Source organism: Salvelinus fontinalis, chromosome 3 (genome assembly GCF_029448725.1).
Source record: "Salvelinus fontinalis isolate EN_2023a chromosome 3, ASM2944872v1, whole genome shotgun sequence".
NCBI lineage: Eukaryota > Metazoa > Chordata > Actinopteri > Salmoniformes > Salmonidae > Salvelinus > Salvelinus fontinalis.
In genome coordinates, this window is record NC_074667.1 from 14,083,141 (window position 1) to 14,110,298 (window position 27,158).

The following is a 27,158-nucleotide window of genomic DNA, read 5'->3' on the forward strand; positions in this document are numbered from 1 at the left end:
TAAAAAATAATTGTGTCCTTCAAACTTTGCATTCGTCAAAGAATCCTCCATTTGCAGCAATTACAGCCTAACAGACCTTTGGCATTCTAGTTGTAAATTTGTTGAGGTAATCTGAAGAGATTCACCCCATGCTTCCTGAAGCACCTCCCACAAGTTGGACTGGCTTGATGGGCACTTCTTACGGTCAAGTTGTTCCCACAACAGCTCAATAGGGTTGAGATCCGCTGACCGTGTTGGCCACTCCTCTGTCCAATGTCTGTTCTTTTGTCCATTTTCTTTTTATTGGCTAGTCTGAGATATAGATTTTTCTTTGCAACTCTGCCTAGAAGGCCAGCATCCCGGAGTCTCCTCTTTACTATTGACGTTGAGACTGGTGTTTTGCGGGTACTATTTAATGAAGCTGCCAGTTGAGAACTTGTGATGTATCTGTTTCTCAAACTAGACACTCTAATGTACTTGTCTTCTTGCTCAGTTGTGCACCGGGGCCTCCCACTCCTCTTTATATTCTGGTTAGAGACAGTTTGCGCTGTTCTGTGAAGGGAGTAGTACACAGCTTTGTACGAGATCTTCAGTTTCTTGGCAATTTCTCGCATGGAATATCCTTCATTTCTCAGAACAAGAATAGACTACGAGTTTTAGAAGAAAGGTCTTTGTTTCTGGCTATTTTGAGCCTGCAATCGAACCCACAAATGCTGATGCTCCAGATACTCAACTAGTCTAAAGAAGGCCAGTTATATTGCTTCTTTAATCAGGACTACAGTTTTCAGCTGTGCTAACATAATTGCAAAAGGGTTTTCTAATGATCAATTAGCCTTTTAAAATGATAAACTTGGATTAGCTAACACAACGTGCCATTAGAACACAGGAGTGATGGTTGCTGATAATGGGCCTCTGTACGCCTATGTAGATATTCAATAAAAAAAATCTGCCGTTTCCAGCAACAAAAGTCATTTACAACATTAACAATGTCTACACTGTATTTCTGATCAATTTGATGAGAAAAAAAGTGTTTTTCTTTCAAAAACAAGGACATTTCTAAGTGACCCCAAACTTTTGAACGGTAGTGTATATGTTAAACAAAAGGAATGACTGCAAAGTTAAACAATCCATATAACTCTATGCACAAGGACTACTTTTAACAATTTCTACTAAAAATACTGCAAAACATATTTACTTGAAGAACAGTACCAATGAAAAGATTGGTAACATAATAACTTTCTGTGCTGTTTGTGCTGTCTTTCTGTTACCAAACTTTGCATCTGCACAGTTCTTCAAGTAAATATGTTTTGCAATATTTTCAGTAAACATTTTCAGTTTTCAGTGGAAATTGTTAAAAGTAGTCATTGTGCATAGAGTTGTATGGTTTGTTCAACTTTGCATTCATAGTTTTTTTGTATACATTTTAAAGAGAAAAATCGGAGTCTCAGTGTCACTGTTATCTTTATCGAGTTTTACTCGATTCTTGTTTGTTTTTCACTTTTTCAAGCGCTTTTGAGATTATTTTTGCAATGAAAAGTGCTATTGAAGTTGAATAAATAATTAATATTATTATTTGGGTAAAAAACACTTCTGCCCCCAACTGTGCCTAATACTGTAGGGACTTTTGACACTTGCCTTCTTTGCATCTGCACAGTTCAAGTAAATATGTTTTGCAATATTTTTCAGTAAGGCCGGAACCAGGCAAGCAGCAAGACACTGCCCTCTGCTGGACAGTTTAGGGATGGGCAACTTTCATGGGGATGAGGGCCCCCCAAAAATCTGAATTCATCATGAGGGGCCGCAGTGGCTCACAGGTCTGCATGTCCACAACTATAGAGAGAAATAGTAATGGTGTCTTTTTGTAGGCACTATCTCTGCCATGGTTAGTTGGACAAAGCCTATTGGGAAATGAATGGCATTATTGTAGGGTTTTTGGATAAACGTTGGAAATAAGGTCTGTGGAAAATACAGGCGTAGGAGATCTTATACGTTTTGTCTTATGAGATAATCTTCATTAGCTAACGTCACTTTTTGTGAATTTTGAAGCATTTATGTAATTTTAAAAAGCACCTAAAGGCTTAATAATTATCATTCATAAAGGTGATGTTAACTGACTGATGTCAACTCACAGATCTCCTAAGCCTGTGTTAACCACAGACCCTATTTTTGGCGTTTATCCCAAAACCCTATTTTTCCCCCATTCCTTTTCCCCATATGAATAGCTGAACGAACCAGAGGTATATCGGAACTCAGGATAAGACCCAGATGCAGACAGCTAGAGTCACAGATGTTAATTGACCCAAACAGGATGCAGGCAAGACAGGTCAAAGGCAGGCATAGGTCCGTAATCCAGGGCAGAGTCAATAAGGTACAGAACAGCAGGCAGGCTCGGGGTCAGGACAGGCAGAGGTTCATAAACGGGTCAGAGTCAGACAGGTACAGAATGGCAGGCAGGCAGAATGGTCAGAACCGGGGAAACTAGGGAACAGAAATAGAACACGACAGGCGCACAGGAAAACTGCTGGTAGGCTTGATGAAACAAAACGAACTGGCAACAGACAAACAGAGAATACAGGTATAAATACACTAGGGATAATGAGGAAGATGGGCGACACCTGGATGGGGGTGGAGACAAGCACAAAGACAGGTGAAAGAGATCAGGGTGTGACAAGGTAACTCATTTCCGTTTTTTAGGACTACAAGCTGACGAGCTCTATAACCACACATGCAGTCAGAGGATTTTGGGGGCCCTAAGTGTTTCTCAGTATTGTATTTTTCAGAAGAAAACTATTGATGTTTTAGAGTTAATTTCATGCAATTCTATACATTTGGCATAGAGAAAATGTTGCAGTTTTAAAGTTTTACATGTTATGTAATTCACTCATATATACACTACCGGTCAAACGTTTTAGAACACCTATTTTTACTATTTTCTACATTGTAGAATAATAGTGAAGACATCAAAACTCTGAAATAACACATATGGAATCACGTAGTAACTAAAAAAGTGTTAAACAAATCAAAACATATTTTATATTTGAGATTCTGTAAATAGCTACCCTTAGCCTCTATGACAGCTTTGCCCCACCTGCCCTGAATGACGGGTCAACACTGTGGCCAATATACCACGGCTAAGGGCTGTTCTTTGTGGTATCTGGCCAATATACCACAGCTAAGGGGTATGTCTTAAGAACATACCTTTTTTTTGGGGGGGGGGGGGGGGGGGGGCTTACCTGTTTTGCATGTTATTTTGGCATTAATACGTGTCACATATACAATGTAAAAAAACTAACACTAAAGCCGCAAACAAACATGCTCTCTTTTTTTGCTTTCTTGAGTAAGGCAGCTCCAAAATGCAGGTGTTTCAGCCTAGCTCTGTGCTTTCTGTGGTGGTGGCGCTTTCTGTGGTGGTGCTCATCTGCCATTGGACATAAACATTACACAACAAGTTGAAATTGCAAATTCAACAATCAGTGGTTTGGAAGGAATCATTGGCTAACTGCAAGAGTTGCAAAGCAATCACTAGGCTGCTATTCAGTGGGGTGGGTGTGTGATCCAAGTCTAGGTTTAAGGGTCTCTTTTCCAAGCTTAAAAGGATAAACACTCAACACCATGTGCCAGAGAAGGTTGAATACATTGGCCATGATGTCAATCCAGTGAAGGAAAAGCAGCCAGCAAGTGCTCAGCATATGTGGGAACTCCTTCAAGACTTTTGGAAAAGCATTCCAGGTGAAGCTGGTTGAGGGAATGCCAAGAGTGTGCAAAGCTGTCATCAAGGCAAAGGGCAGCTATTTGAAGAATCTCAAATATAAAATATATTTTGATTTGTTTAACACTTTTTTGGTGCCAACGTGATTCCATATGTGTTATTTCATAGTTTTGATGTCTTCACTATTATTCTACAATGTAGAAAAATAGTAAAAATAAAGAAAAATCCTTGAATGAGTGGGTGGTCTAAAACTTTTGACCGGTAGTGTATACTGTAGCTAAAAAAGTAATACGAAGTGTATCTTGTGTAGTAAGCTGTTAGTAGCCCATGTTTCTCACCCTAATAAGTTGGTCCCTTTCCCCCTCATACCTTAGCCTACTGTTCTGATTTGTGGAGCACATGTAGCCTCTAGCCTGTTTTAGAGAAATGTAATCATCAAATATTGTAAGAGCTTTCATTGTTTGCTTGTATGGCCCCTTTATTAATCCTACGGTTCTGACTTGGTGTTCTGGGAGAACACTCTAAGGACGGTCCATGTTCTGAATTCTGTCACTGTACATTTCAAAAGTGCTGAAAAAATAGTTATATTGACTAAGCCGGTCCTAGCTCGCTCATTAATGTTTTAATCGAAATTACAGATTGCCTCTTATCCACTCGTTGTCCCGTTATGCCATAGTTGGTACATCTCAATTGTCAGTAGAAACCACATGTGTTTAAGCAAGTCAGCCATATCAGCTATACCTAGCAATTGTAAGGATTCATTCCATGGTGCTGAAAAGAAAGCTCTGCTGTTGGGGCAGTTTTATGTAGGCCCTGGCAGTGTTTGGGCACCGTTTGTCACTGTTATAGTGCAATTCATATATTGTCTTGTGTTGTTTAGTGGCTTTGCTGCCATGCATCAAAAAAAGGGGATTTTGCCCCACCGACATTTACATGCTAAAATCACCACTGAAATAGTGAAATGTGCTATTCCATTTTGTTTCCTTATTTTCTTTCTTTATTTAAAATAAGATACCTTTACTTTCGCTTTTAAGAGTTAATTACAAAAAATATATAAAATAGATTTGAAAATACTAATCTATGGGGGGGGGGGGGGGGATGGGTGTAAACTGTAGCTACTTATTTCCCTTCATAGTTTGTTTGCCTAAACATTACCATCATCCACATGCCAATTATTATTATTTTTTACCCAAATGTGCTTTTTTGTGTCAGCAATTGGACATTGCTCTTTCGGGGGGCTAGTTACCCCATATTACTCTATAGTCTCTAGTCTCTAGTCACATGCACATATTATGGTTTGCATGTAACCGTGCTCACTGACAGTGTAGCACTATAGCAGTAGCTTGTTAAAATGGCCAATGAAGAAAACGTATTGAATTTGAACAATTTCAGACAGCGGTCACTAATTAAAATATAATTTTAACTGTTATTCAAAGCAGCGCTTTTATTTTGAAGGCACAAAACCGGAAGTCATTGTTTTATTACTACCAGCAGCAGCAGCAGCAGCAGCAGGCAGTAAACGTTTAGAAAATTCGAATCATTTCAGCAAGAACAGTAGAGGGGCAAAGTCAACTCCGAGATCTCTGAGCTAGTAACTAGCTCTATGTTCATTTCGAGACGGTAAGAAATATTGATTATGTTGCGTTTTATACATGTTCTAAAGGTTTTAGAAGAGCAGTAACGTTAAGACAGGCCGTGCTATATCAATAATATAGTCACAGGAAAATGGCGTCGGGACACCCATTTACCTGTGACTATATTCATCATATTGCACGGTCGTATGTGTACTACTATGAAACGTGTACAACATCTCGCTTAAAAATAACAATTTAAAAAAACGAATATTCTTTTTTATTATTAATCTGCCCACTGGAGAGCGCGTTTGCTAGACCTAGAACTGTTCAAAACAAAGACCTTGTTGCTATGCTACAAAAGCATGGGATGTTTTCACTAGGAACCAAACGGGAGGGGCCTACCTGAATTCGTCCAATAGAAACTGTAGTTTTTGTTGTAAAACGTTTCCCGTTGCAAAACGTTTTTTACAGTTATGACTGCTGAATACACCCCAAATGTTGCTGGCTGCTAACAGTCTTCTTCATTTTTCGTTTGTTAGAATTTTTTTCCATTGTCTTTTATTAGGATATCCTATCCTAGGACCTATGTGATGTGTACCTTTGCCTGGTTCAGTTGGATGTCAGTGCTCTGCCCAGCTACCGAATAGCTTGCAGACTTGCTATCTAATTTGTAGTTTTATATTTGCCAGTTAGCTGACGTTACCCTGGACTGAAGTTAGAACCCCCTGCCCAGTTACTGTGTTGCCTTTTTACAGTATTTACCTGGCTTGTTAGCTAGATGGCTAACTATCTAGCTAATTGTGGTAGTTGGCATGGCTAAACTGCTTATAATTTCTCTCTTCAGATTTTAAAAGGGATGAAATGTCAGGATCACTGTGTATACAGTGTCAGACACAAGCCACTGTGTTTAGTAAGACCTGCAACAGTTGTTTCTTTAACCATCCAAAAGAGAAGAAGTTGTTACAAGCAATGAAGAAGTATGATTACGAATGGGGACACAATGATTGCGCCCATTATAATAATAGCTCTCAGATATTGACTTCCACAAAAGTATTGGTAAGTGTTCCCCCTCCCCATGTAACAATGTTAAACAATAATAATATTTTTTAAAGTCTAGGCTAACTACTACTTTAAATCTGAATGTCTGATTCTGTGTTTCAGCTCTACAAATTACACACTCTAGGATTTGTTCCCCTTCTCCTGCTTGGAAAAAGGAGACCGGGAACAAAACATATCGATATGGATTCCTTTTGCCCTCACCCCCAAGTCATAAAAGAAACGGGCTCTATTGAAACATTGAGAAACATTTATTTAGGTCTTCTGAATGGTAAGTGTACCTCGTGTTCCATGTTTTTCCTTTTTTAAATATTTTCTTTTAGAAGGATTTTCTTTTACAATTTATTACTCAAACTCAGCTGCCAGACAAAGTAGAATATTGCATCAAGGAAAGATTCACCCATTTTGAATGTCATATTGTATTTGTGCATCTTTGAGTGACGTTTTGTCAATTCCCAGGGTCATTTCATGTTTTCATGTGTATTTGAGCTATGCAATATGACGATATAACGTTAGAAATCTGTGAATATTCTCTTTTAAGTGACGACAATTTGACAGTTACAATAACCGTTCATAATCTCTATCCAGAAACGGAAACGAAGTTTTGATTTGATTTATTAGGATCCCCCCCCATTAGCCAACGCCAATGGCGACAGCTAGTCTTACTGGGATCCGACACATAACGAAAAAAACATTACATACAAAATACTTTACAATTTACATACGTTTATTGGGAAGTCTGTTGGAGGAATAGTCTTGTAAAAACAAATATTTCCCATGTTTATGGTGTCAATAATTTTTGCTATCCATCTCCGGAAGCAAGGGTGACTTGCGTTCTGTGATTTTTTTTTGAGGGGGGCAGCCACCATACCAAACATCAGAGCCTGTTGTTCCTCCATAGGGATGATTTTAAAACAGTCTCTGAGCCGCCGAAGAGAGCAAGTTCTGGGTCAGGTTCAATGGCCCTCTCATATACTTTTTGAATACCACAAAAGTCATGAACCCTCTGAGGCTTTACATCTGTCACACAGTGGGAAGACCTGGGGGTAAATTCTATGTAGTTTTGTAAAGTATGCATTACTTTGTATCAATTGATATCTGTCATTGATGGAACAAGAGTGAAATTCTAGACAGGGCTTCTCCCCAGATATCATTTGAGATCTCAATATTTAACTCTTTAGCTACCCTAGGTCTCCTTGGGGTGACTAGTAGAGGCTTCCGTATAGTTAGAGGAAAAAGGAGACAGACTGTGAGACGAGGTGTTTTGATTTGGGAGGGAACTTTAGCGGGGAGTAAAATAAATGTTGTACAGGGAGGGGAGAGTTTCAAAATGTTTAATCTTCCCTTCGTGTCTTACGTGTAAATGGCATAAGAAATGGGAGAGTTCAAATGTGTTCTGTAACTGGTTGAATGATGCAAATTGCTTATTTATATGTTCTAATGTGACCACTCCCTTCTCCCCCCCACTCAACAAATACCTTATCAGACCTGGATGGAACAAAATAATAATTAAAACATATTGATGTGTATACAGAGGTATTAGGCACTATAAACACATTTCTCAAAAGAAAGGTATTGCCTGTCAGTTTGTTTAGGCACTCTGCGTTGCTCCCAAGTGGCGCAGCGGTCTAAGGCACTTCATCTTAGTGCTAGAGGCGTCACTACAGCCCCTGGTTCGATTCTTGGTTCAATCCCGAGCTGTATCACAACTGGCCGTGATCGGGAGTACCATAGTGCGGCGCACAATTGGCCCAGCATCGTCCGGGTTAAGGGAGGTGTTTGGATGGGGTAGGCCGGCGTTTTAAATAAGAATTTGTTCTTAACTGACTTGCCTAGTTAAATAAATAAAAATATATATTTTTTAAAATGCATGGCTGGAAGAGAGGATTTTGTTGCGGTTTTGACTTCAATATTTAGCCACAGGGGGGCATTAGTGCCCAATTTATCAGCCCAGTATTAATGTTTTAAAGATTGGTAGGCCTACGCCGACATTTTCCTTGGGCTTTTGTAAGTGAGCTTTACAAATACGATGGGGTTTGTTACCCCAGGCAAATTACATGAATGTGGAGTCCAATGTTTAAAATAAAAAAAATGAAGAGGTAAGAAAAGATTAAAGGAACCTGGGAAGAGAAACCATTTTTTATGGCATTAATGAACCCCATGTATAGTCAGTATTCTCCAGATCTCTATGTTTTGTTTAGTCTTTGTAACCAGCTCACTGTAGTTAAGCTTGAAGATGAGCTTTCGGTTTCTCGGTAGTGTACCTCATGTTTCTTTATTTGACATGGAAATAAAAGCTTCTGATGCTCATTGTAGTGATTATTTGAATAACTATCATTCTTTATAATGCAGTCACACTCGGCACTGAGTCCCAATGTCAGTGCTCCCCAGTGTCTCCAGAGCCCGACGGGACCCCCGCACCAGCTGAGGCAGAGGGAGCACCTACAACAGTCGATCCTGTGGGAACCTCTGCATCGACAGAGCTACACAGAATACCCATCTCCATCCAACTGAACGTAATACCCACACCAACAGAAACGGGCATACCCAACACACTAATCAATCCAATGGGAACCCCTACAACTATCAATCCAATGGGAACCCCTACAACTATCAATCCAATGGGAACCCCTACAACTATCAATCCAATGGGAACCCCTACAACTATCAATCCAGCGGGAACCCCTACAACTATCAATCCAGCGGGAACCCCTACAACTATCAATCCAGCGGGAACCCCTACAACTATCAATCCAGCGGGAACCCCTACAACTATCAATCCAGCGGGAACCCCTACAACTATCAATCCAGCGGGAACCCCTACAACTATCAATCCAGCGGGAACCCCTACAACTATCAATCCAGTGGTATTCCCGGCACCAACCAAGCGAGACGGAATCCCCATATCTTTACAACTGAACCTAATCCCCACACCAACAGAGCCAGGCAAACCCTCCACACCAGCCAATCCAGTGGGAATCCCTACACCAGCCAATCCAGTGGGAATCCCTACACCAGCCAATCTAGTGGGAACTCCTACAGCAATTGATCCATCAGGAACTCCTTCACCAACTATGCCAGACGGAATTCCCACATCCATCAGCCTGAACAAAATCACCACACTAACAGAGCCAGGCAAACACTCCACGTCAACCAAAACATTGGGAACCCCTTCACCAATGAATTCAGTGGGAACCCCTGCACCAGCCGAGCTAGACGGACTCCCCACACCAACAGACCCAGGCAAACCCTCCACACCAACCAAGCTAGATGGAATCCCCACATACATCTGCCTGAACGGAATCCCCACATCCATCTGCATGAACGGAACCCCCACACCAATACAGCCCAAAATCCCCAGACCAATACAGCCCAAAATCCCCAGACCAATACAGCCCAAAATCCCCTCACCAATACAGCCAGGCAAACCCTCCACACAAAACAATCCAGTGGGAACCCCTACACCAATTGATGAAACCTCTGACTCCTCTGAGCCCCAGGACCAAGAAATGCAAAGGTCAAAAAGAAAAATGTGGAGAGGTAAGCATTAGGAGCCGGTTTCCCTGACACAGAGTAATCCGGGCCTAAAAAGCATGCTCGATTGGGAATCTCTAATGAAAGTGCTTTTTAGTCCTGGATAAGGAAAGAGGCTTGATTTATTTTGAAGGAAAAAAATGTCACATTGTATATTAGTAGTTCTCACCCGTGTGCCATTTATCACACAGATGGAGATCTAATCGAAGCTGAAGACAGTGCAACCACTCAAGCACAAAAGAGAATAAAAACCACAGGTATAACTGGTATATTTTAATTTATTTAGGCTTAAGGTTCTGTACAATCAAAGTCTACAATTTTGTATTGTGCCACATTGTCTTGGTGATGTAAAATGCATCATATGTTGCAAAACACATCATGGTGATGTGGCACAAGACACTTTGCTATATCTTGACAACTTGATTGCTGACATGCAAAACATTTTGGAACTGTATCAACAGTGCACCAATGAAGAAGAAAAAATAACCCCTAAACATTTGAGTGGATTATTCAATTAATACTATAACTGGAGCTGAAACATAAAATAAGGATTGTATCAATAATTTGCTAAATAGCTTTGACATGTAGATTATAAAATTGACATTTTCATTTACAACAATATTAAATAGTTTTACGGTCCTGTGTTTTTAAGCTTTCAAATGATATTAAAAACAAACGTATTATCTTTATTAGTGACAGATATGGGTATTTCATGATAGACTGGGGGGGTCCAAAATGGGCAAACTGAGCACCTCTATCCACTGTGGTTGGTCATTCAGGTCCAATATTCACATCCTCATTTCTACTATGAGCATGTATAGAAAGTTTGATTTCAATACAAAAAGGTGATTTTGAATTAATATGGAATAACCTCAAGGCTACTTCATCACTTTCACTCTTAAAAAGTATCACCACAGACAAAATATACCAGATACGTCATTCACTGGTGGTATAAATCTGAAGCATCCGTTTAGAACTTCCACTCACCACCAATATGGTGAGAAGAATATGCAGTATCTTGAGAGCAGAATTTTTTTTTTGCACTCGCTGCAGACGGCTATATCACTCTGCTAATGCATGACTAGTAAAGGGCAGTGCACACTTATTTTTTAAACCTTTAATTTCGATTAAAATATTTTCTCTATTCAGATTTTTCAGGGGATGCTGTCTGACAGACTCCATGAATGGATGACAATTTAGTTTTTTTGGTATTGTTTCCTAGAAACAAGGGTGGCTCATATGATCGATTTGGCTCAACTTACCCCACTCTCCCCTGCACTAAATGTTGTAGACTTGATGCTTTGCCAAAGAAAAAAAAGAAAGTTGTTTAGAAGGAGTCCAAGGGCGAATTGAGTTCTTGCGCACGCACACACTTCCCTAACAGAAATATGCAAATACATGACAAAATGCGCCAATAGTATCTTGCTAGCTCGTGCTTAGCTCTGCCCATGTGCTGCTTGTTCTGCCCACTGTGCTTAATTTACTCTCATTGTAACCAACGCAGATGAAGACTTTTGGGTTAGTTAAAAGTATATTTGGTATCACTGTGCATTATTTACATTCTGTAACATTGTAACTAACATTGTAACGGCTACCCAATAGATGAATTTGCAAACATAACATTTGATTTATTTGATCTGTTTGTAGAAGAGTGGCTGAACATGGATACGGATAGGCCCACGGTGTCAAGACATGCAGAGGTAGACACTGAAGTATTAGATCAGCTAGAAAAACACAAAGGTAATTGATTTCACTCTAAAAGGTATCACTGTGTGCATTATTTACGTTCTGCAACATTGTAAAGGCGTCCGCATGCTTCCCAGCCAAAACAGTTCGGAAGAGTTTGTGACCTTTTTGTTTGTTTTGGACTTCGGTGAGGGTTTTTTCAGCTGTTCGGGGGCTTTTTTTTTTCTTACGGCAAGCCGCAGTTCGTAGCTGAAGTCTACGCCCCTTCGGTGATTGGTCAACAATAGGGATTCTTCAGTAAAGTATTTTTTTGTCATTCACGAGAAACGACTCGTTTTGATGCAAATCTTTTCATTAAGAAATACTGCACCAAATGTCTTAGTTAGATGTAAAATTGTGAGACTAAGATCTCTGCAAAAACATCAAAATGAATGAGATTTCTTGAGGTATTTTAGATTCAGTCTGACTGTTTTGAGGAAGCGTATACTGGCTACGGCGTCTCAAAATGGACAAACAGTACTGTTGCCGTGTTTTCTCGTTTTTCAAGCAAAGGTCATTTTAAGGGAGTATGCAAGCACTCTAGTTCGGTTCGCCTAGCCACCAGCCGAACTGAAGCATGCTGATGCCTTAACAAAACATTGTCAGAGTTATCCCATGGATGAATTTGCGAACATAACATTTTATTAATTTGATCTGTTCATAGAAGAGTGTCTGAACATGGATACGGATAGGCCCACGGTGTCAAGACATGCAGAGGTCGACACTGAAGTATTAGATCAACTAGAAAAAAGCAGCATTGTACAGGCAACCAACAAGCAAACTTTGTGGGCTATAAACTGCTTCAAGGACTGGCTGGCAGAGAAACAGATGATAGTGGATTTTTCAACCATTGAAAAATCTGAAATGAATGTGCTCTTGCGAGATTTTTACTGTTCTGTTCGAAGGGGTAAAGGTGGGGAGTATTGTATCCCGAGCTATATCGGAATCCGGGCTGGCGTGAACAGATTCATTAACCTCCCTCCCCTTAGCAGAGCCTGGTGCTTGATGAAGGACAGTGAGTTTACCTCCTCTAATAATGTATTTATTGGAGTACTAAAGAAAATCAGACGAGAGGGCAGGGACAAAACTACCCATCCCAAGGTGATTAAAGCACAAGACCTTGAGATTCTTCAAAACTCTACTGTGCTAAGCCCCTACACACCCAGAGGACTAGTGAACAAAGTGTGGTTTGATATCCAGTTACACTTTGGCCCCAGAGGAAAGGAGGGCAATAGGCGGCTAACGCCACAGTCGTTTGTAATAAAGCACGATGAAAACGGAGCAAAATATGCAACGATGACTTCCAACGAGGAAAGACCGAACCATAAAGATGCAGAAGAGCAGAACTGGCAGAATCGCTGTGGAATCATGTTCCAGAACCCTGGTAGTCACCTCTGTCCAGTCGCCTCCTTGGAGAAGTATCTGAGCAAGATCCCGTCAGATGCCACCGCCTTCTACCTCCATCCTAAGAAGATGGTCATCACCAGTGACAGCATATGGTATAGCCAGGAGCCAATGGGGTTCAATTACCTTTCATCAATGCTGCCCCGACTGTGCCAGGTTTGCTTTTTTTCTAGCAAATTCCGTAACATAATTACGTAACATTTGAATATTCGCTAAATAGCTAAGTTGTACTCCTAACTCAACCTGTTGTTGATAATTGGCTGACTTATCTATCACTCGCTTTCTTTTTCTCTCTCTAGGAGGCTGGTACATTGGAAAAGTACACAAACAACTGCTTGCGATCTTTGCGCGAGATCATGTCTGTCAGCAGACTGATAGTTCCTTGAAAAGTTATTGAAAACCTTCAATGGACAACAGAAAGAGATATCAAATAGGCTCACTGTGAGTCAAGGCAGTAACGCACTTCAGTTTTACTTCCTACCAGTGACATCGTTTTGGTCTTCTACACAAATGGAGAGCTTGACAAGATATACAGTCCTCACCATTTCTATTTGGACTATGTATTTTGACACTGAGGCTATTATTGACATTTTTTGCTCTATATTCCAGCATTTTGTATTTTAAGATGAATGAGGCGACAGTCCAGAATTTAACCTTTTAAATTTAGATTATGTTTTAGGTATAGATTTTGTTTTGCGCTGAGACTTTATTTTTCAGAATTGTGGAGCCTTTTAAGCTTTCTTTTCACCAACAAGTTTTACTCTACTAGAAACTGTTTAACCATAATCGTCCATTGAGGAAATCTAAAGTTTAGGGAAAAAATCGTAGCAATCGCAGGATAATAGGGGGAATAGATTTTTGTATGTATGAAAATAATTTTTGGGGGGGTGACTGGAAGCAATTTGATGCTATACTTCCAAGATCTGTTTTTACACTGGTAGAAAAAAACATGTCTCCACCACTTTGTAGACCATCTGTTGTGGTAAATGGTCATACTTACAGCTGTTTAACAAATGTATTTGTACCCTTCACATAGAAGGGATATTTCCCTTATTTACTAGATCTATTGTTTAAAGGTTATGTACCAACTATCTAAAATTACCCGTATCCCCTTAAATTCAAGATTTTGAACTATGTATGCCTCTTTCTCAGAAAGATATTGAACTTTCAAAACAATTTTGCAAGCTATAATGATAGTGCAGCAGAACCTGTTAAGGTAGTAACAAGAAGCGTGGGAAACCAGATGAGCCAAACATTTGTTGCGGGAAGGGACAAAAGGCCCAAGAGAAGTTGTAAACCATAGGGAACCAGGAATAAGACACATCGAGAGAACATACGGGGTGAAACAACTTCATCTGAGGGCTGAGAACATTTTGATGTCGAATATGAGTAATAACAAGTACATGTATCCTAAAGTCTGTAGGCATAGTGCACTTGATTACATTATAATGTTGGCCAACATGCATAATTGTAGGCCACTTTTCCTTCCCGGCACTAGGGCTGCTGAATCAAGTGCACCTACCGCTAACAGCGCGAAACACATAAAATAAATAGGAATGCAAGGCTTTATCAGAGTTTCTAAACCAAACTGTACTGTCTTGGGCTTTATCGTTGTTGTTTTTTACAGAAATGCTTGGAGATCACGATAGACTTGTTGGTAGCCACTGTTGTAGCCTTTTATTTGCGAGGCACATAGGAGCATAAATTGAAATAACTTGCCCCGATATAGATTTACTGTTTCTCAGTAAGGTAGGGCAAAGGCCTGCAAACTGCTAAACCTGATTATCGGCCAAAAGTACAATGATTAGAAGAATCCGTAGTAAAACCCGGACTCAAGAGGATAAACTGTCTAACAAAATGAATAATTAGACATTCGAAACCACCTGTACCATGAACAAAATTGTTGGAATGACCACACAAACTGAAATTATCATTAATGGGCTACAGGCAACCATAAGTTGAAAACCACAAATCAGAATTTATATATTCCAGTTGCTACTAGGAAGAGAATATAACCATTGCGCGTTGAACACACCGACAGTGTAATTGCATTTTGGTACACCAGAATTACATTCATTTCCAATGAAATGCTGCGTTTGCTTTGCAGTGCAGGTTTGTTTGAGAATAAATGAAATACCTAGAGTGATGAGTTAGGGAGTCAGGTCTACTGAGCTCATAAAGCATGAACTTTTATTTTATCACTGAAAAATCCTTTAAAATGGCAGTGCTATTGCAAAGTAGGCTACAATTATGCATGTAGGCTAACATTAGAATGTAAAATATGAATGGCTATGTCTGCGGACTTCAGGATACATGTTTTACTGATTGCTATACCATACTGATCCATGCTTGCCGGCGATGGAGTGTCAGGAAATGTAGAAACGGAAGATCCAAGTTCAAGTGTAATTATCCATCTGGCTAGCTTTAGGCTTTCGCACTCAACATGGAAATATAATTGTTGTGATTTGAAGTTGTATTGAAGAATTTATTCATGTAACACACCGACAGTGTTATATTACGATGAGCTATAATATAATCACTAAGCCTATGCTTTGCATGCAGACTGTTAAAGAATGTGACAATGAGTAACTATGAATGTCGTCAGATCGATATAAGCATTAATTACCTAAAGATTTGGATGTATCTCTGTGCACTTCCTGCAAAAGAAAGTATGACACTAGACAACATTTTGTTTTACTTTTTATTATATAATTGAATATTAAAACATAACGACTTGCAGTGAAGCCGCTCAACATTCTACATTACATTCAGTCATCTAATTGACTCCCATCCAGAGCGACCCACAGAAGCAGCCTGGGTCAACGCCCTGCTCAAGGTCAAAAACGGGGACCCGAACCAGTGACCTATAAGCCACCGGCCCAAGCTCCCAACTGCTAGGACTCCAGCCCTCCAAGATCCCCCACAGTTCCCCCGAAGGCTGCTTCTCAGCCATCTGACCCCCCCCCCCCTGTATTTACATGTGTGTGTGGATTTGAATCCAAGTGTGTGTATATGCATGTGTACACACGTACAAAACCTGCGTGACATCAGCCTCGGGCAACCAGGCATTACATGTAACAACGTTGCCCCTCATTGTCATTCAAACATCCTTTTTTTTCCCGATAATCTTTGACCGCCATTCTATCCCCCGCCCAGCAACTCTACTCCCACTTGTCTCCAATTTCACATCCCAACCCTCGGCTTCCCTCAGCCCATCCCACCTATTTCTGCTGGTCAACCTCTTCTGATTTCTACGCGCCATATGTCTTTCAACTATGCTGTGATGTTTAACATACGATTTGAATCTATGTAATCGAATAGAATCCACAGATTGCGCGTTGAATATAAATACTTTTACTAATTGTATTAGTAATTGACTGATCAGGTCTCCAGATCTCCCAAAATGATATTTCTAGAGCCAATTTTAGATTGTTATGCTTTTTCGGCCATTCCTGAGACCAGAAACAGGCTACTTGAGGACAATACCAAAACAAATGGTCTATTGATTCTGTATCCTCACAAACAAAATCTGCGGTGCTGCGATGATTGTATGCGCCAAATATTCAATGTTTTGTTGGTGGCAAGAATTATATATAATAATTGTAACTGAAAAGCACGACGTCTCGAATCTTGTAGTTTTATGTATCAACTCGTACCATTAAATCAGTACATCAAAAATCTCTTCCCAGCAATTTTGTTGTCTGTATGGCACAGCTGTCAACATCCTGGTCCTCAAATGAAACTGGTATACTTTCCTATTTATGATATTTGTATTCCTCTGCCAGTTTTGATGAATTTATTGAGCAGACAGACTATTTCCCTACCTCCTCCCGCTGCCACCTGCCGCCTCAATTTTTTGGGGAAATGCTGTAATCAATTGGTTGTAATCTTGGATTGAGCAGACCTTCCCATATAATTCTGATAAACTCCATGAAAGACATTACACTACCATTCCAATTTACAATGTAATTTAAAAACAAAATAACCTTTTCCATAAATACAGGTATTTTATCAACCAAAACAATTGAGTTCAGCCATAATATTTGTTGTGAGAACAACTATCTTTTCAGGGGGGTGAAATTGTAACCAGGTCTGCAATGCTTGTTTGAAAAAGAGAGATACTTTGAAAAGGATGGCATTTTCAATTAATCAAAAATGAGACATGGCAATCTGCACATAAGGCCTTTTTTAAACTATGGATGAGCTTTTCATAGTAATCTACTTGAGAACTATTTAGGGTTCAAGTAAAACTTTTGTGTAAGTGAAGCTTTTAGATTGTGGTTTAGTGCTTTTATATTTAATAATCTCAACCCACCCAGTTCATATTTATTATATAGATAGGCACGCTTTATCTTGTCTGGTTTAGCATCTCAGATAAAGCAAAATATTTTTTGGCTCAAATGATTTGAATTTGTTGTACACTTAACTTTTCTGGACTTAAACTTATCTAGATCTTCAATGAGTTATTGCAGGGATCTAGCTTGCGGACTTAATATAAAACTTGAGTCATTGGCATACATGGACACTTGTTTTTAATTCTGATTTTAATAGCTAGCATTTTAAATGGCCATAACGAATAAATATGGTGACAGCGGACACCCTAGTTTAACTCCTCTTGACAATTCAAAACTTTCTGAGAAGCAGCTGCTATTTACTATTTTACACCTAGGGTTGCTATGCACTACTTTTACCCATTTTATAAGAGACTCGCCTGAATTTTAAAAATCCAGGCATTTATAAATACAATCCAGTCTTACTTTATCAAAGGCCTTTTCAAAATCCGCTATAAATACCTTGCCTGGCTTCATAGATGTTTCATGTTGTTCTATTATTTAGGTAGTAGGTGTTGTATATTATCTCCAATGTATCGTCAATGTAAAAAAAAAAAACTGCCTGATCGGCATGAACAATACCTGGTAAAACCTTTTTTAAATTCTGAGTGCTATACATTTTGCTAGTATTTTTGCATCACAACATTGATGTGTAAGAGGCCTCCAGTTTTATATTTGCCACCTGGGTCTTGCTTTAATAATAGTGAAATCAGACCTTCCTGCCGAGTACCTGACAGACTACCATTTCTATAGGAATAGTTCAAACAAGCTAATAATAGAGCTTTGTGTGTGTTTGTAAATAACTCAGCAAAAAAAGAAAAGTTCCTTTTCAGGACCCTGTCTTTCAAAGATAATTTGTAAAAATCCAAATAACTTCACATATCTTCATTGTAAGGGGTTTAAACACTGTTTCCCATGCTTGTTCAATGAACCATAAACAATTAATGAACATGCACCTGTGGAACAGTCGTTAAGACACTAAAAGCTTACAGATGGTAGGCAATTAAGGTCACAGTTATGAAAACTTAGGATATTAAAGAGGCCTTTCTACTGACTCTGAAAAACACTAAAGGAAAGATGCCCAGGGTCCCTGCTCATCTACGTGAACGTGCCTTAGGCATGCTGCAAGGAGGCATGAGGACTGCAGATGTGGCCAGGGCAATAAATTGCAATGTCCGTACTGTGAGACGCCTAAGACAGCGCTACAGGACGGACAGCTGATCATCCTTGCAGTGGCAGACCACGTGTAACACCACCTGCACAGGATCGGTACATCTGAACATCACACCTGTGGGACAGGTACAGGAGGGCAACAACAACTGCACGATTTACACCAGGAACGCACAATCCCTCCATCAGTGCTCATACTGTCCGCAATAGGCTGAGAGAGGCTGGAATGAGGGCTTGTAGGCCTGTTACAAGGCAGGTCCTCGCCAGACATAACCGGCATCAACGTCGCCTATGTGCACAAACCCGCCATCGCAGGAACAGACAGGACTGGCAAAAAGTGCTCTTCACTGACGAGTCGCAGTTTTTTGTCGAAGAAATGAGCATTACCCCGAGGCCTGTACTCTGGAGCGGAATCGATTTTGGAGGTGGAGGAACCATCATGGTCTGGGGCGGTGTGCCACAGCATCATCGGACTGTGCCTGCAATGACAACAAGCTATCTCAATGCTGTGTGTTACAGGGAAGACATCGTCCTCACTCATGTGGTACCCTTCCTACAGGCTCATCCGGGCGTGACCCTCCAGCATGACAATGCCACCCGCCATACTGCTCGTTCTGTGCGTGATTTCCTGCAAGACAGGAATGTCATTGTTCTGCCATGGCCAGCGAAGAGCCTGGATCTCAATCCCATTGCGCACGTCTGGGACCTGTTGGATCGGAGGGTGAGGGCTAGGGCTATTCCCCCCAGAAATGTCCGGGAACTTGCAGGTGCCTTGGTGGAAGAGTGGGCTAACATCTCACTCCTGCTGCTGGGTTGTTGCCCTCCTACAGCCTCCTCCACGTTTCCTGATGTACTGGCCTGTCTCCTGGTAGCGCCTCCATGCTCTGGACACTACGCTGACAGACACAGCAAACCTTTTTGCCACAGCTCGCATTGATGCACCATCCTGGATGAACTGCACTACCTGAGCCACTTGTGTGGGTTGTAGACTCCGTCTCATGCTACCACTAGAGTGAGAGCACCGCCAGCATTCAAAAGTGACCAAAACATCAGCCAGGAAGCATAGGAACTGAGAAGTGGTCTGTGGTCACCACCTGCAGAATCACTCCGTTTTTGGGGGGTGTCTTGCTAATTGCCTATAATTTCCACCTTTTGTCTATTCCATTTGCACAACAGCATGTGAAATTTATTGTCAATCAGTGTTGCTTCCTAAGTGGACAGTTTGATTTCACAGAAGTGTGATTGACTTGGAGTTACATTGTGTTGTTTATGTGTTCCCTTTATTTTTTTGAGCAGTGTATATATAACCTTTTATTTAACTAGGTAAGTCAGTTAAGAACAAATTTTTATTTACAATGATGGCCTACCCCGGCCAAACCCGGAAGACGCTGGGCCAATTGTGCACCGCCCTATGGGACTCCCAATCACGGCCGGATAATTTCCTCCAGTTCTTTTTTTCCTCTAACTTATTTTGTATCTCCTGTAGTATCATTTTTATTGCTATCTACATTACCTGTACTATTAGTTAATGTATTTCCCTTGATAGTCTTGTCTCTTTAGACAGAAACTGCTTTTTTATTATTGATGAATATTGAATGGAATGACCTCCTGAAGGTACATTTTAAAGGTATCCCAAACAATAAGTGGATTTGCTGAACCTCTACTGTACTGGGAAAAATTCAGTTAGAAATGATTTTGTCTTAGTTAAGAACAACTTGTCCTCCAGTAGACTTTGATTAAATTTCCAATATCCCAGTCCACGTGGAAATTATGTAAGAGTTATGTGAAGGCCAATTAGATGATGATCCAATTGCATTCTGTCTCCTATCAATACTAATTTAACGTTCGATGCAAAATCGAAAGAGTCAAGAACTTAGTCAAGATGACTAGCTTGATTAAGTCTCCTCCATGTGTATCTCATTAGGTAAGTAAGGGTTTCTTAGTTTCCAAATATCCCCTATTTCTAATGTGTCCATAATATTTGTGATTTCCTTGAGGGTACGGTGATGATAGTTTGTACAGTGATTTCCTTTACGGTTCATTATGGTACTTAACACTGTGTTATAGTCTCCCACCATAATGATTTGATTGTTTGTTGCCTGTAAGTTCAATAAATTGGTATAAATATTTTCAAAGAAGTATAGATCATCCTCATTTGGACCATATAGATTAATGAGCCAAATCTGTTTTTCATCCACTTTAATTTTCTAAAGGATCCAGCTTCCTTGCAAATCATTCCTGACGATTTGCACATTCGGATCGACATTTTTGTTCATTAATATCACACCTTATGAGCTCCTTTGTCCATGACAGACAATTTTCACCACCCCATTCCTTTTTCCACGCAACTTCAGTTTCCTGTAAACAGTATGTTATATTCCTTTTCTTTTAGCCACGTAAAGACTGATTTTTTTTTATTTTGTGCTAAGCCATTACAATTATAACTGGCTATACTTATTTCACCCCTTACCATAACTAGATAGTATTCTCAGTCTATATTTAGCATAATTAGTGCTTGTAAAGTTACTGCCATTAGACGTATGATATTTCAAATGTCTGATGTTTAGAATTCAAGAAACAGGTTCTAGCTATATATTTTTTATTTTTTTTCCTTGCCTGTGAGCCAATGCCACAGATGTTAGAAAATTAAGTCAAGATATTATGTGTGTAGTAGATCTGAGTAGGTTGATGTGATATTGGATGTGATTTAGTGAGAGTGTGTGTGAATTCTGGATAAGAGTAAGACTATATAATGTGTTATGTCTGAATAAATAATAACCCAGCCAATTTCCGTGGCTGAGTGTATGTGTGTGAGTATAGCCTTAATATTCAGGATAATAATTGTAATCTATATCGTATCACCAGCATAGTTGCATCATTACATTAAACATAATTTTCATAGAAAAACACATCCCAGCATTTCCATAGCAATTGACGTGTCACATGATTATGAGAGGCCTTTGCTTTGCTATAGAGACGGCTTCACTACATTACAAATGCATTTCACTGTAAGGTCTACACCTGTTGTATTTGGTGCATGTGACAAATAAAATTTGATTTGAACTCATCTTTGAAGTTGTTGCGTTTTATATTTTTGTTCAGTGTACTGTAAATGAACGAGACGATGTGGATGAGTTGTCAGTAACTTTTGCTGTAACACAGCAAGTAAGATAACATAGGTAAGCTTGTTATCAAGGCAAAGGGTGGCTACTTTGAAGAATCTCAAATATAAAATATGTTGATTTTTTTTTATTTTTATGGTTTTGTTTACTACATGATTCAATATGTGTTATTTCACAGCTTTGATGTTTTCACTATTATTCTACAATGTAGAAAATAGTAAAAATAAAGAGAACCCATGGAATGAGTAGGTGTGTCCAAACTTTTGACTGGTACTGTATATACGTGCCGTGTTCAACCAATTTGTATGTCGAAAATGTCAGAGTTTCTTAGTTCCAACTAGCACGTGAATGCCGCATGACATTAAGCGAGAGGAGAGATATGACACCAGAGTACCACAGCGTGAGTCATATCCATAAAAGTCACCTTGTCTGAGAGAGATTTCCATTGTTATCAAAACGACACGCCAGGGTAAGCCTACACGAAACACAGCACTTATTTTAAGTGTTTCTAAAATCCCCTATGGAAAAAATGAATGGTGGAACCATTTCCCTGTTTCACCTCTAGCTTTTGTGTGTATTATGACACCACTGTGGGGCTCTATGCTGATGATAACGTTTGTAACCTCTAACATATACATTCCCACTATGCATATAGAATAGGAAACAATGTAAATTATATTGTGCTAACTGTATTAAGTTAAAGCAAGCATTCAGACCAGCCTTTCTGATTGAACTTCCTTAAACTACATTACATTGTACCTGGATTTCGATGCTACTGTGGACATCCCTCTTTTCAACATGCTGTCAGGGGTTGGTAGAAGCCACATCCCAGCACGGTGAAACAAGGAGGAGTTTATTGTTGCCAGGTGGGGTTAAGCTGCGGTCACAACTAAGTAAATTGGTATTTAACATATGATTGGATGAATCCATTTGAACGGCTCTCCAACTGGTAATTACTGGGAAAGTCGTTTATCATCGCTAATGGGTTAGTGGATGCTTATGCCTCTCACATGCTAGTCGGAACTAGGAAACGCTGAAATTTACGATTTGCTAACTGGTTGTAGTTATACATATGCTGCTTTCAACGAATCAGCAACTCTGAAATGTCCGTGTTTTCTAGTTCCGACTAGCATGTGAACGCGGCATAAGCTCCCACTTCTATCACATGCCTAGTTAAATAAAAAATAAAATAAACATGCTCAACTCTGATGTTGTTGACAAAGGAAAAGGACCTCTATAACAAACCTGCACTCAGGGGTAGACGTAACATAGTAAATATAAATCCGGAACATTCCAATTATTATATGTTACGTTTATTATGTAATCTATTAATTTGTGGTCCATCATCCATTTCGTATGATATCTTACAAATTACAATTCATATGATATGTTACGTTTCACAAAACATATATGTTAAGAATTCTGATTTGTTGTTGCTAACGTTCGCTAGGTGGCCGGTGTGGCTAATGCTAACAGTAGCTAGGTGGCTAACGTTAGCTAGGCTAGAGGTTAAAAGGTTACGGGTTAGGGGAAGGGTTAGCTGAAGTAGCGGATGTGAAATGGCTAGCTAGTTAGCGGTGGTGCGAGCTAGCAGCCTTTCAGTCGGTTACGTCACTTGCTCTGAAACCTAGAAGTAGTGGTTCCCCTTGCTCTGCAAGGGCCGTGGCTTTTGTGGAGCGATGGGTAACGATGCTTCGTGGGTGACTGTTGTTGATGTGTGCAGAGGGTCTCTGGTTCGCGCCCGAGGTCGGGGCGAGGGGACGTACTAAAGTTACACTGTTACACTGACATGCTAAGTAGCAAAAAAGTAGTAAGTAGTTGCAAAGTTGCTAATTAGTTCAAATGCTAAAGTTTTCCGTGATGAGTTGTGAGACTTTCACGGTATACGCCTACCCACCCATCCACTCTACTTTACTTTTTGCCTTAAAGGTGCAATATGCAGAAATCGCTCAGCATTTACCTGGATGCTAAAATTCTAATAGGTCTTCTAATTTCAGTTTGTGACAAAACAAGCAATGTAGAGATTCATTTTAACATCTAACCACTGTGAAATATATTTTCAAAAACCCTAAATATTGTATTTTCAGCTTTTTGAAGCTGGTGTATAAAACTGAAAGTAAATGATACAAACAATTATGAACGGGAAGCATCGAAATAGCGCACTTAAAACAGATCTACCTCTTCTTAGACTTGCTTTCAATGAGAATAACAGATCTATAACTCATATTACGTGGATGTGTACTCAGAGCATGTGTTGACCAAAAATGCCATCACTGACATTTTCAACCTGTCCCTGACCCAGTCTGTAATACCTACCTGTTTCAAGCAGACCACCATAGTCCCTGTGCCCAAGAACACCAAGGTAACCTGCCCAAATGACTACCAACCTGTTGCACTTTGAAAGGCTGGTCATGGATCACATCAATGCCATCATCACAGAAATCCTAGACCCACTCCAATTTGCATATCGCCCCAACAGATCCACAGATGACGCAATCTCTACTGCACTCCACACTGCCCTTTCCCACTTGAAAAAAAGGAACACCTATGTGAAAATGCTGTTCACTGACCACAGCTCAGCGTTCACCACCATAGTGCCCTCAAAGCTCATCACTAAGCTAAGGACCCTGAGACTAAACACCTCCCACTGCAACTGGATCCTGGACTTCCTGACGGGCCGTCCCAGGTGGTAAGGGTAGGCAACAACACATCTGCCATGCTGATCCTCAACACGGGCCCCTCAGGAGTACGTGCTTAGTCCCCTCCTGTACTCCCTGTTCACCCACGACTGCGTAGCCAAGCACGACACGAACACCATCCTTACGGTTTCTGACAACACAACGGTGGTAGGCCTGATCACCGACAACGATTAGTCCGCCTATAAGGAGGAGGTCAGAGACCTGGCAGTGTGGTGCCAGGACAACAATCTCTTCAACGTGATCAAGACAAAGGAGATGACTATGGACACAGGAAAAGGAGGGCCGAGCACGCCCCCATTCTCATCGATGGGGCTGTAGTGGAGCAAGGTCGAGAGCTTCAAGTTACTTGGTGTCCACATCATCAACAAACTATCATGGTCCAAACACACCAAGACAGTCATGAAGAGGCCACGACAACGCCTATTCCCCCTCAGGAGACTGAAAAGATCTGGCATGGGTCCTCAGATCCTCAAAAAGCTTTACATCGGCACCATCAAGAACATCCTGACTGGTTGCATCACAGTCTGGTATGCCAACTGCTTGGCATCAGACCGCTAGGTGCTACAGAGGGTAGTGCGTACGAACCAGTACATCACTGGGGCCAAGCTTCCTGCCATCCAGGACCTGTATACCAGGCGGTGTCAGAAGAAGGCCCTAATAATTGCCAATGACTCCAGCCCCCCTAGTCATAGACTGTTCTCTCTGCTACCGCACGGCAAGCGGTACCGGAGCGCCAAGTCTAGGTCCAAAAGGCTCTTTAGAAGCTTCTACTCCCAAGCCATAATACTCCTGAACAGCTAATCAAATGGCTACCCAGACTATTTGCATTGACACCCCTTTTTCTTTTTACGCTGCTGCTACTTGCTGTTTATTATTATAGTCCCCCGCACATTGCCTCTGTATCGGCACCCGCTGTATATATCACCTCGTTATTGTTATTTTATTGTGTTACTTTAAAATAAAATAAAATTTAGTCAATATTTTCTTAACCAACAATGCAGTTTTAAGAAAAATAAGAGTTAAGGGCTTGTAAGTAAACATTTCACGGTAAGGTCTACTACACCTGTTGTATTCGCCACGTGAAAAATCGAATAACATTTTATTTGTCACATTTGTCACCTTACCGTGAAATGCTTACTTACAAGCCCTTAACCAACAATGCATTTTTAAGAAAAAAAGAGTTAAGAAAAATATTTACTAAATAAACTAAAGTAAAAAATAAAAGAACATGAAAAGAACAATAAATAACATTTGATTTGTATTTGGTTTGGTCGCCCAAAAAGTCTTACATAACCATATATACCAAATGTAACATATCATACTCATTTGACTATAGGTTTGACTATAAGTTTACTATGGTAAGGATAGTTTTATTAGACAGGGCTACTATAATAGTATTTTCGGCAGTTACATGCAACAACAAAACAGTATTCATAAAAACGAATCTATTAATATATTTTTTGTAGTCAATTTGTTTATGTGCATGATAGCTCTACTTTTAAATGATGGTTGACGCAGCTTGTTTGCCATTAGCCAATCAGCGTTTCTCAACGAGTTGAAAGCATGTGAACGCACACAACTCCTATATATCGCACAACTGATGTTACCACCTTCCCGCTTGGTTATGAACGCAGCATTATTATATTCGCAGATCGCGTCACTCGATTTTGGGTTGGGTTGCAGTCGTTTGTTAATTCAACTGATAGCTTTCCTCGTGGGCAAATGCCCGTAAAGATACACATTCGTCTAAAAATGTTAGTCTTTAATAGATAGATTAAATATGGATTGAAAATTGGATTTAACAGTCAACGTACAGTAGGCTATTTCTGCCGTTCTATTATTCATGGCTGCACATTTGTACAAAACCTTTGTTGGGCCAAATGGCCATGTCGATTAGGTGTCCACCGGACTAATCCTGGGAAATTATTTCAAGGTATAGATCGTTGTCATTGAGAAGGGCATTGTTACAATACCACTGCAACAGGTCTCCAGTAAAGACAACATCAATAATTGTGGTTTAGGAGAATGTAAATTAGAGAGGCGCTCGTGCGTATAATACACGGGGGCGACAGAAAAAAGGAATAAACTTGATCCGATGTCACTGCTCTGTTGGGTTATCGAATACGTGAGGGATTTGATATCCTCGAATCGAAGATAGCAGTAGCCAACGTTGCATGCGATACGGAGCCAATATGATGCCGGTGAGTTATTGTGACAGACTACATGTTCCTTTGATGTGCGTGTTATGATTAAGATTTTGATTAGACAAGTCAGAATTGTTTAGAATGTGCCCTCACTCCTTAGGCTATGTTTTATGTAGTTCCTCAGCCTATAGCATCTAGTTCTCTATTATATTGAGACAAAGGCAGGATCTCCACGCAAAATCGGAGTAGGTTTTTAGCACACTGACAATCAACATGTTGCTGGCAACAGTGGCATACAGTGTAAACAATAGTAGGTTCTGTAAATACTGTATATTTTTGTCATTTAGCAGACTTATGGGAGCAATTAGGGTTAAGTACCAAGGCAATGTCGACAGATTTTAGACCTAGTCATGTCAGGATTCGAACCAGCAACGTTTCGGCCACTGTCCCAACGCGCTTAACCGCTAAGCTACCTGCCGCGCTTGTAGCCTTCAATTAATCACTGGCTGCATTAATGACTTTAAGTAAACCCAGTCTTCCAATCTAGGGTAATAATACAGGACATGATTGTTTGTAACCTTACGTTTGAATACCCCACATCTTGGCCAATTATGGGCTTCCTTGACCAGGGTGTTGTATACAACATTAGCGTGATTAACAATAGTGGAATCGGAGGTTTGCCTTCAAAATAAAAGTTCCCCATTTGAAACG

General features: G+C 40.2%; 2 protein-coding genes across 3 annotated transcripts in view; both read left to right on the forward strand.

Annotated features, from left to right (window-relative positions):
* Positions 1-5,173: 5,173 nt before the first annotated feature.
* LOC129839572 (proteoglycan 4-like) lies at positions 5,174-21,549 on the forward strand. The gene is made up of 8 exons (XM_055907104.1): positions 5,174-5,308; positions 6,107-6,318; positions 6,424-6,589; positions 8,671-9,858; positions 10,044-10,109; positions 11,500-11,592; positions 12,242-13,137; positions 13,281-21,549. The coding sequence occupies exons 2-8, from the start codon at positions 6,124-6,126 to the stop codon at positions 13,365-13,367; spliced, it is 2,691 nt and encodes an 896-aa protein (XP_055763079.1). The 5' UTR covers positions 5,174-5,308; positions 6,107-6,123; the 3' UTR covers positions 13,368-21,549.
* A 4,364-nt stretch (positions 21,550-25,913) lies between these two features.
* Positions 25,914-27,158, forward strand: part of LOC129839580 (apoptosis-stimulating of p53 protein 2-like) — a 47,795-nt gene continuing 46,550 nt past the window's right edge. For both annotated transcript variants that reach the window (XM_055907113.1, XM_055907122.1), the window contains exon 1: positions 25,914-26,504. In XM_055907113.1, coding sequence (XP_055763088.1) covers positions 26,478-26,504 — 27 coding nt within the window. In that variant the 5' untranslated portion in view covers positions 25,914-26,477. The remainder of the gene's footprint in view (positions 26,505-27,158) is intronic.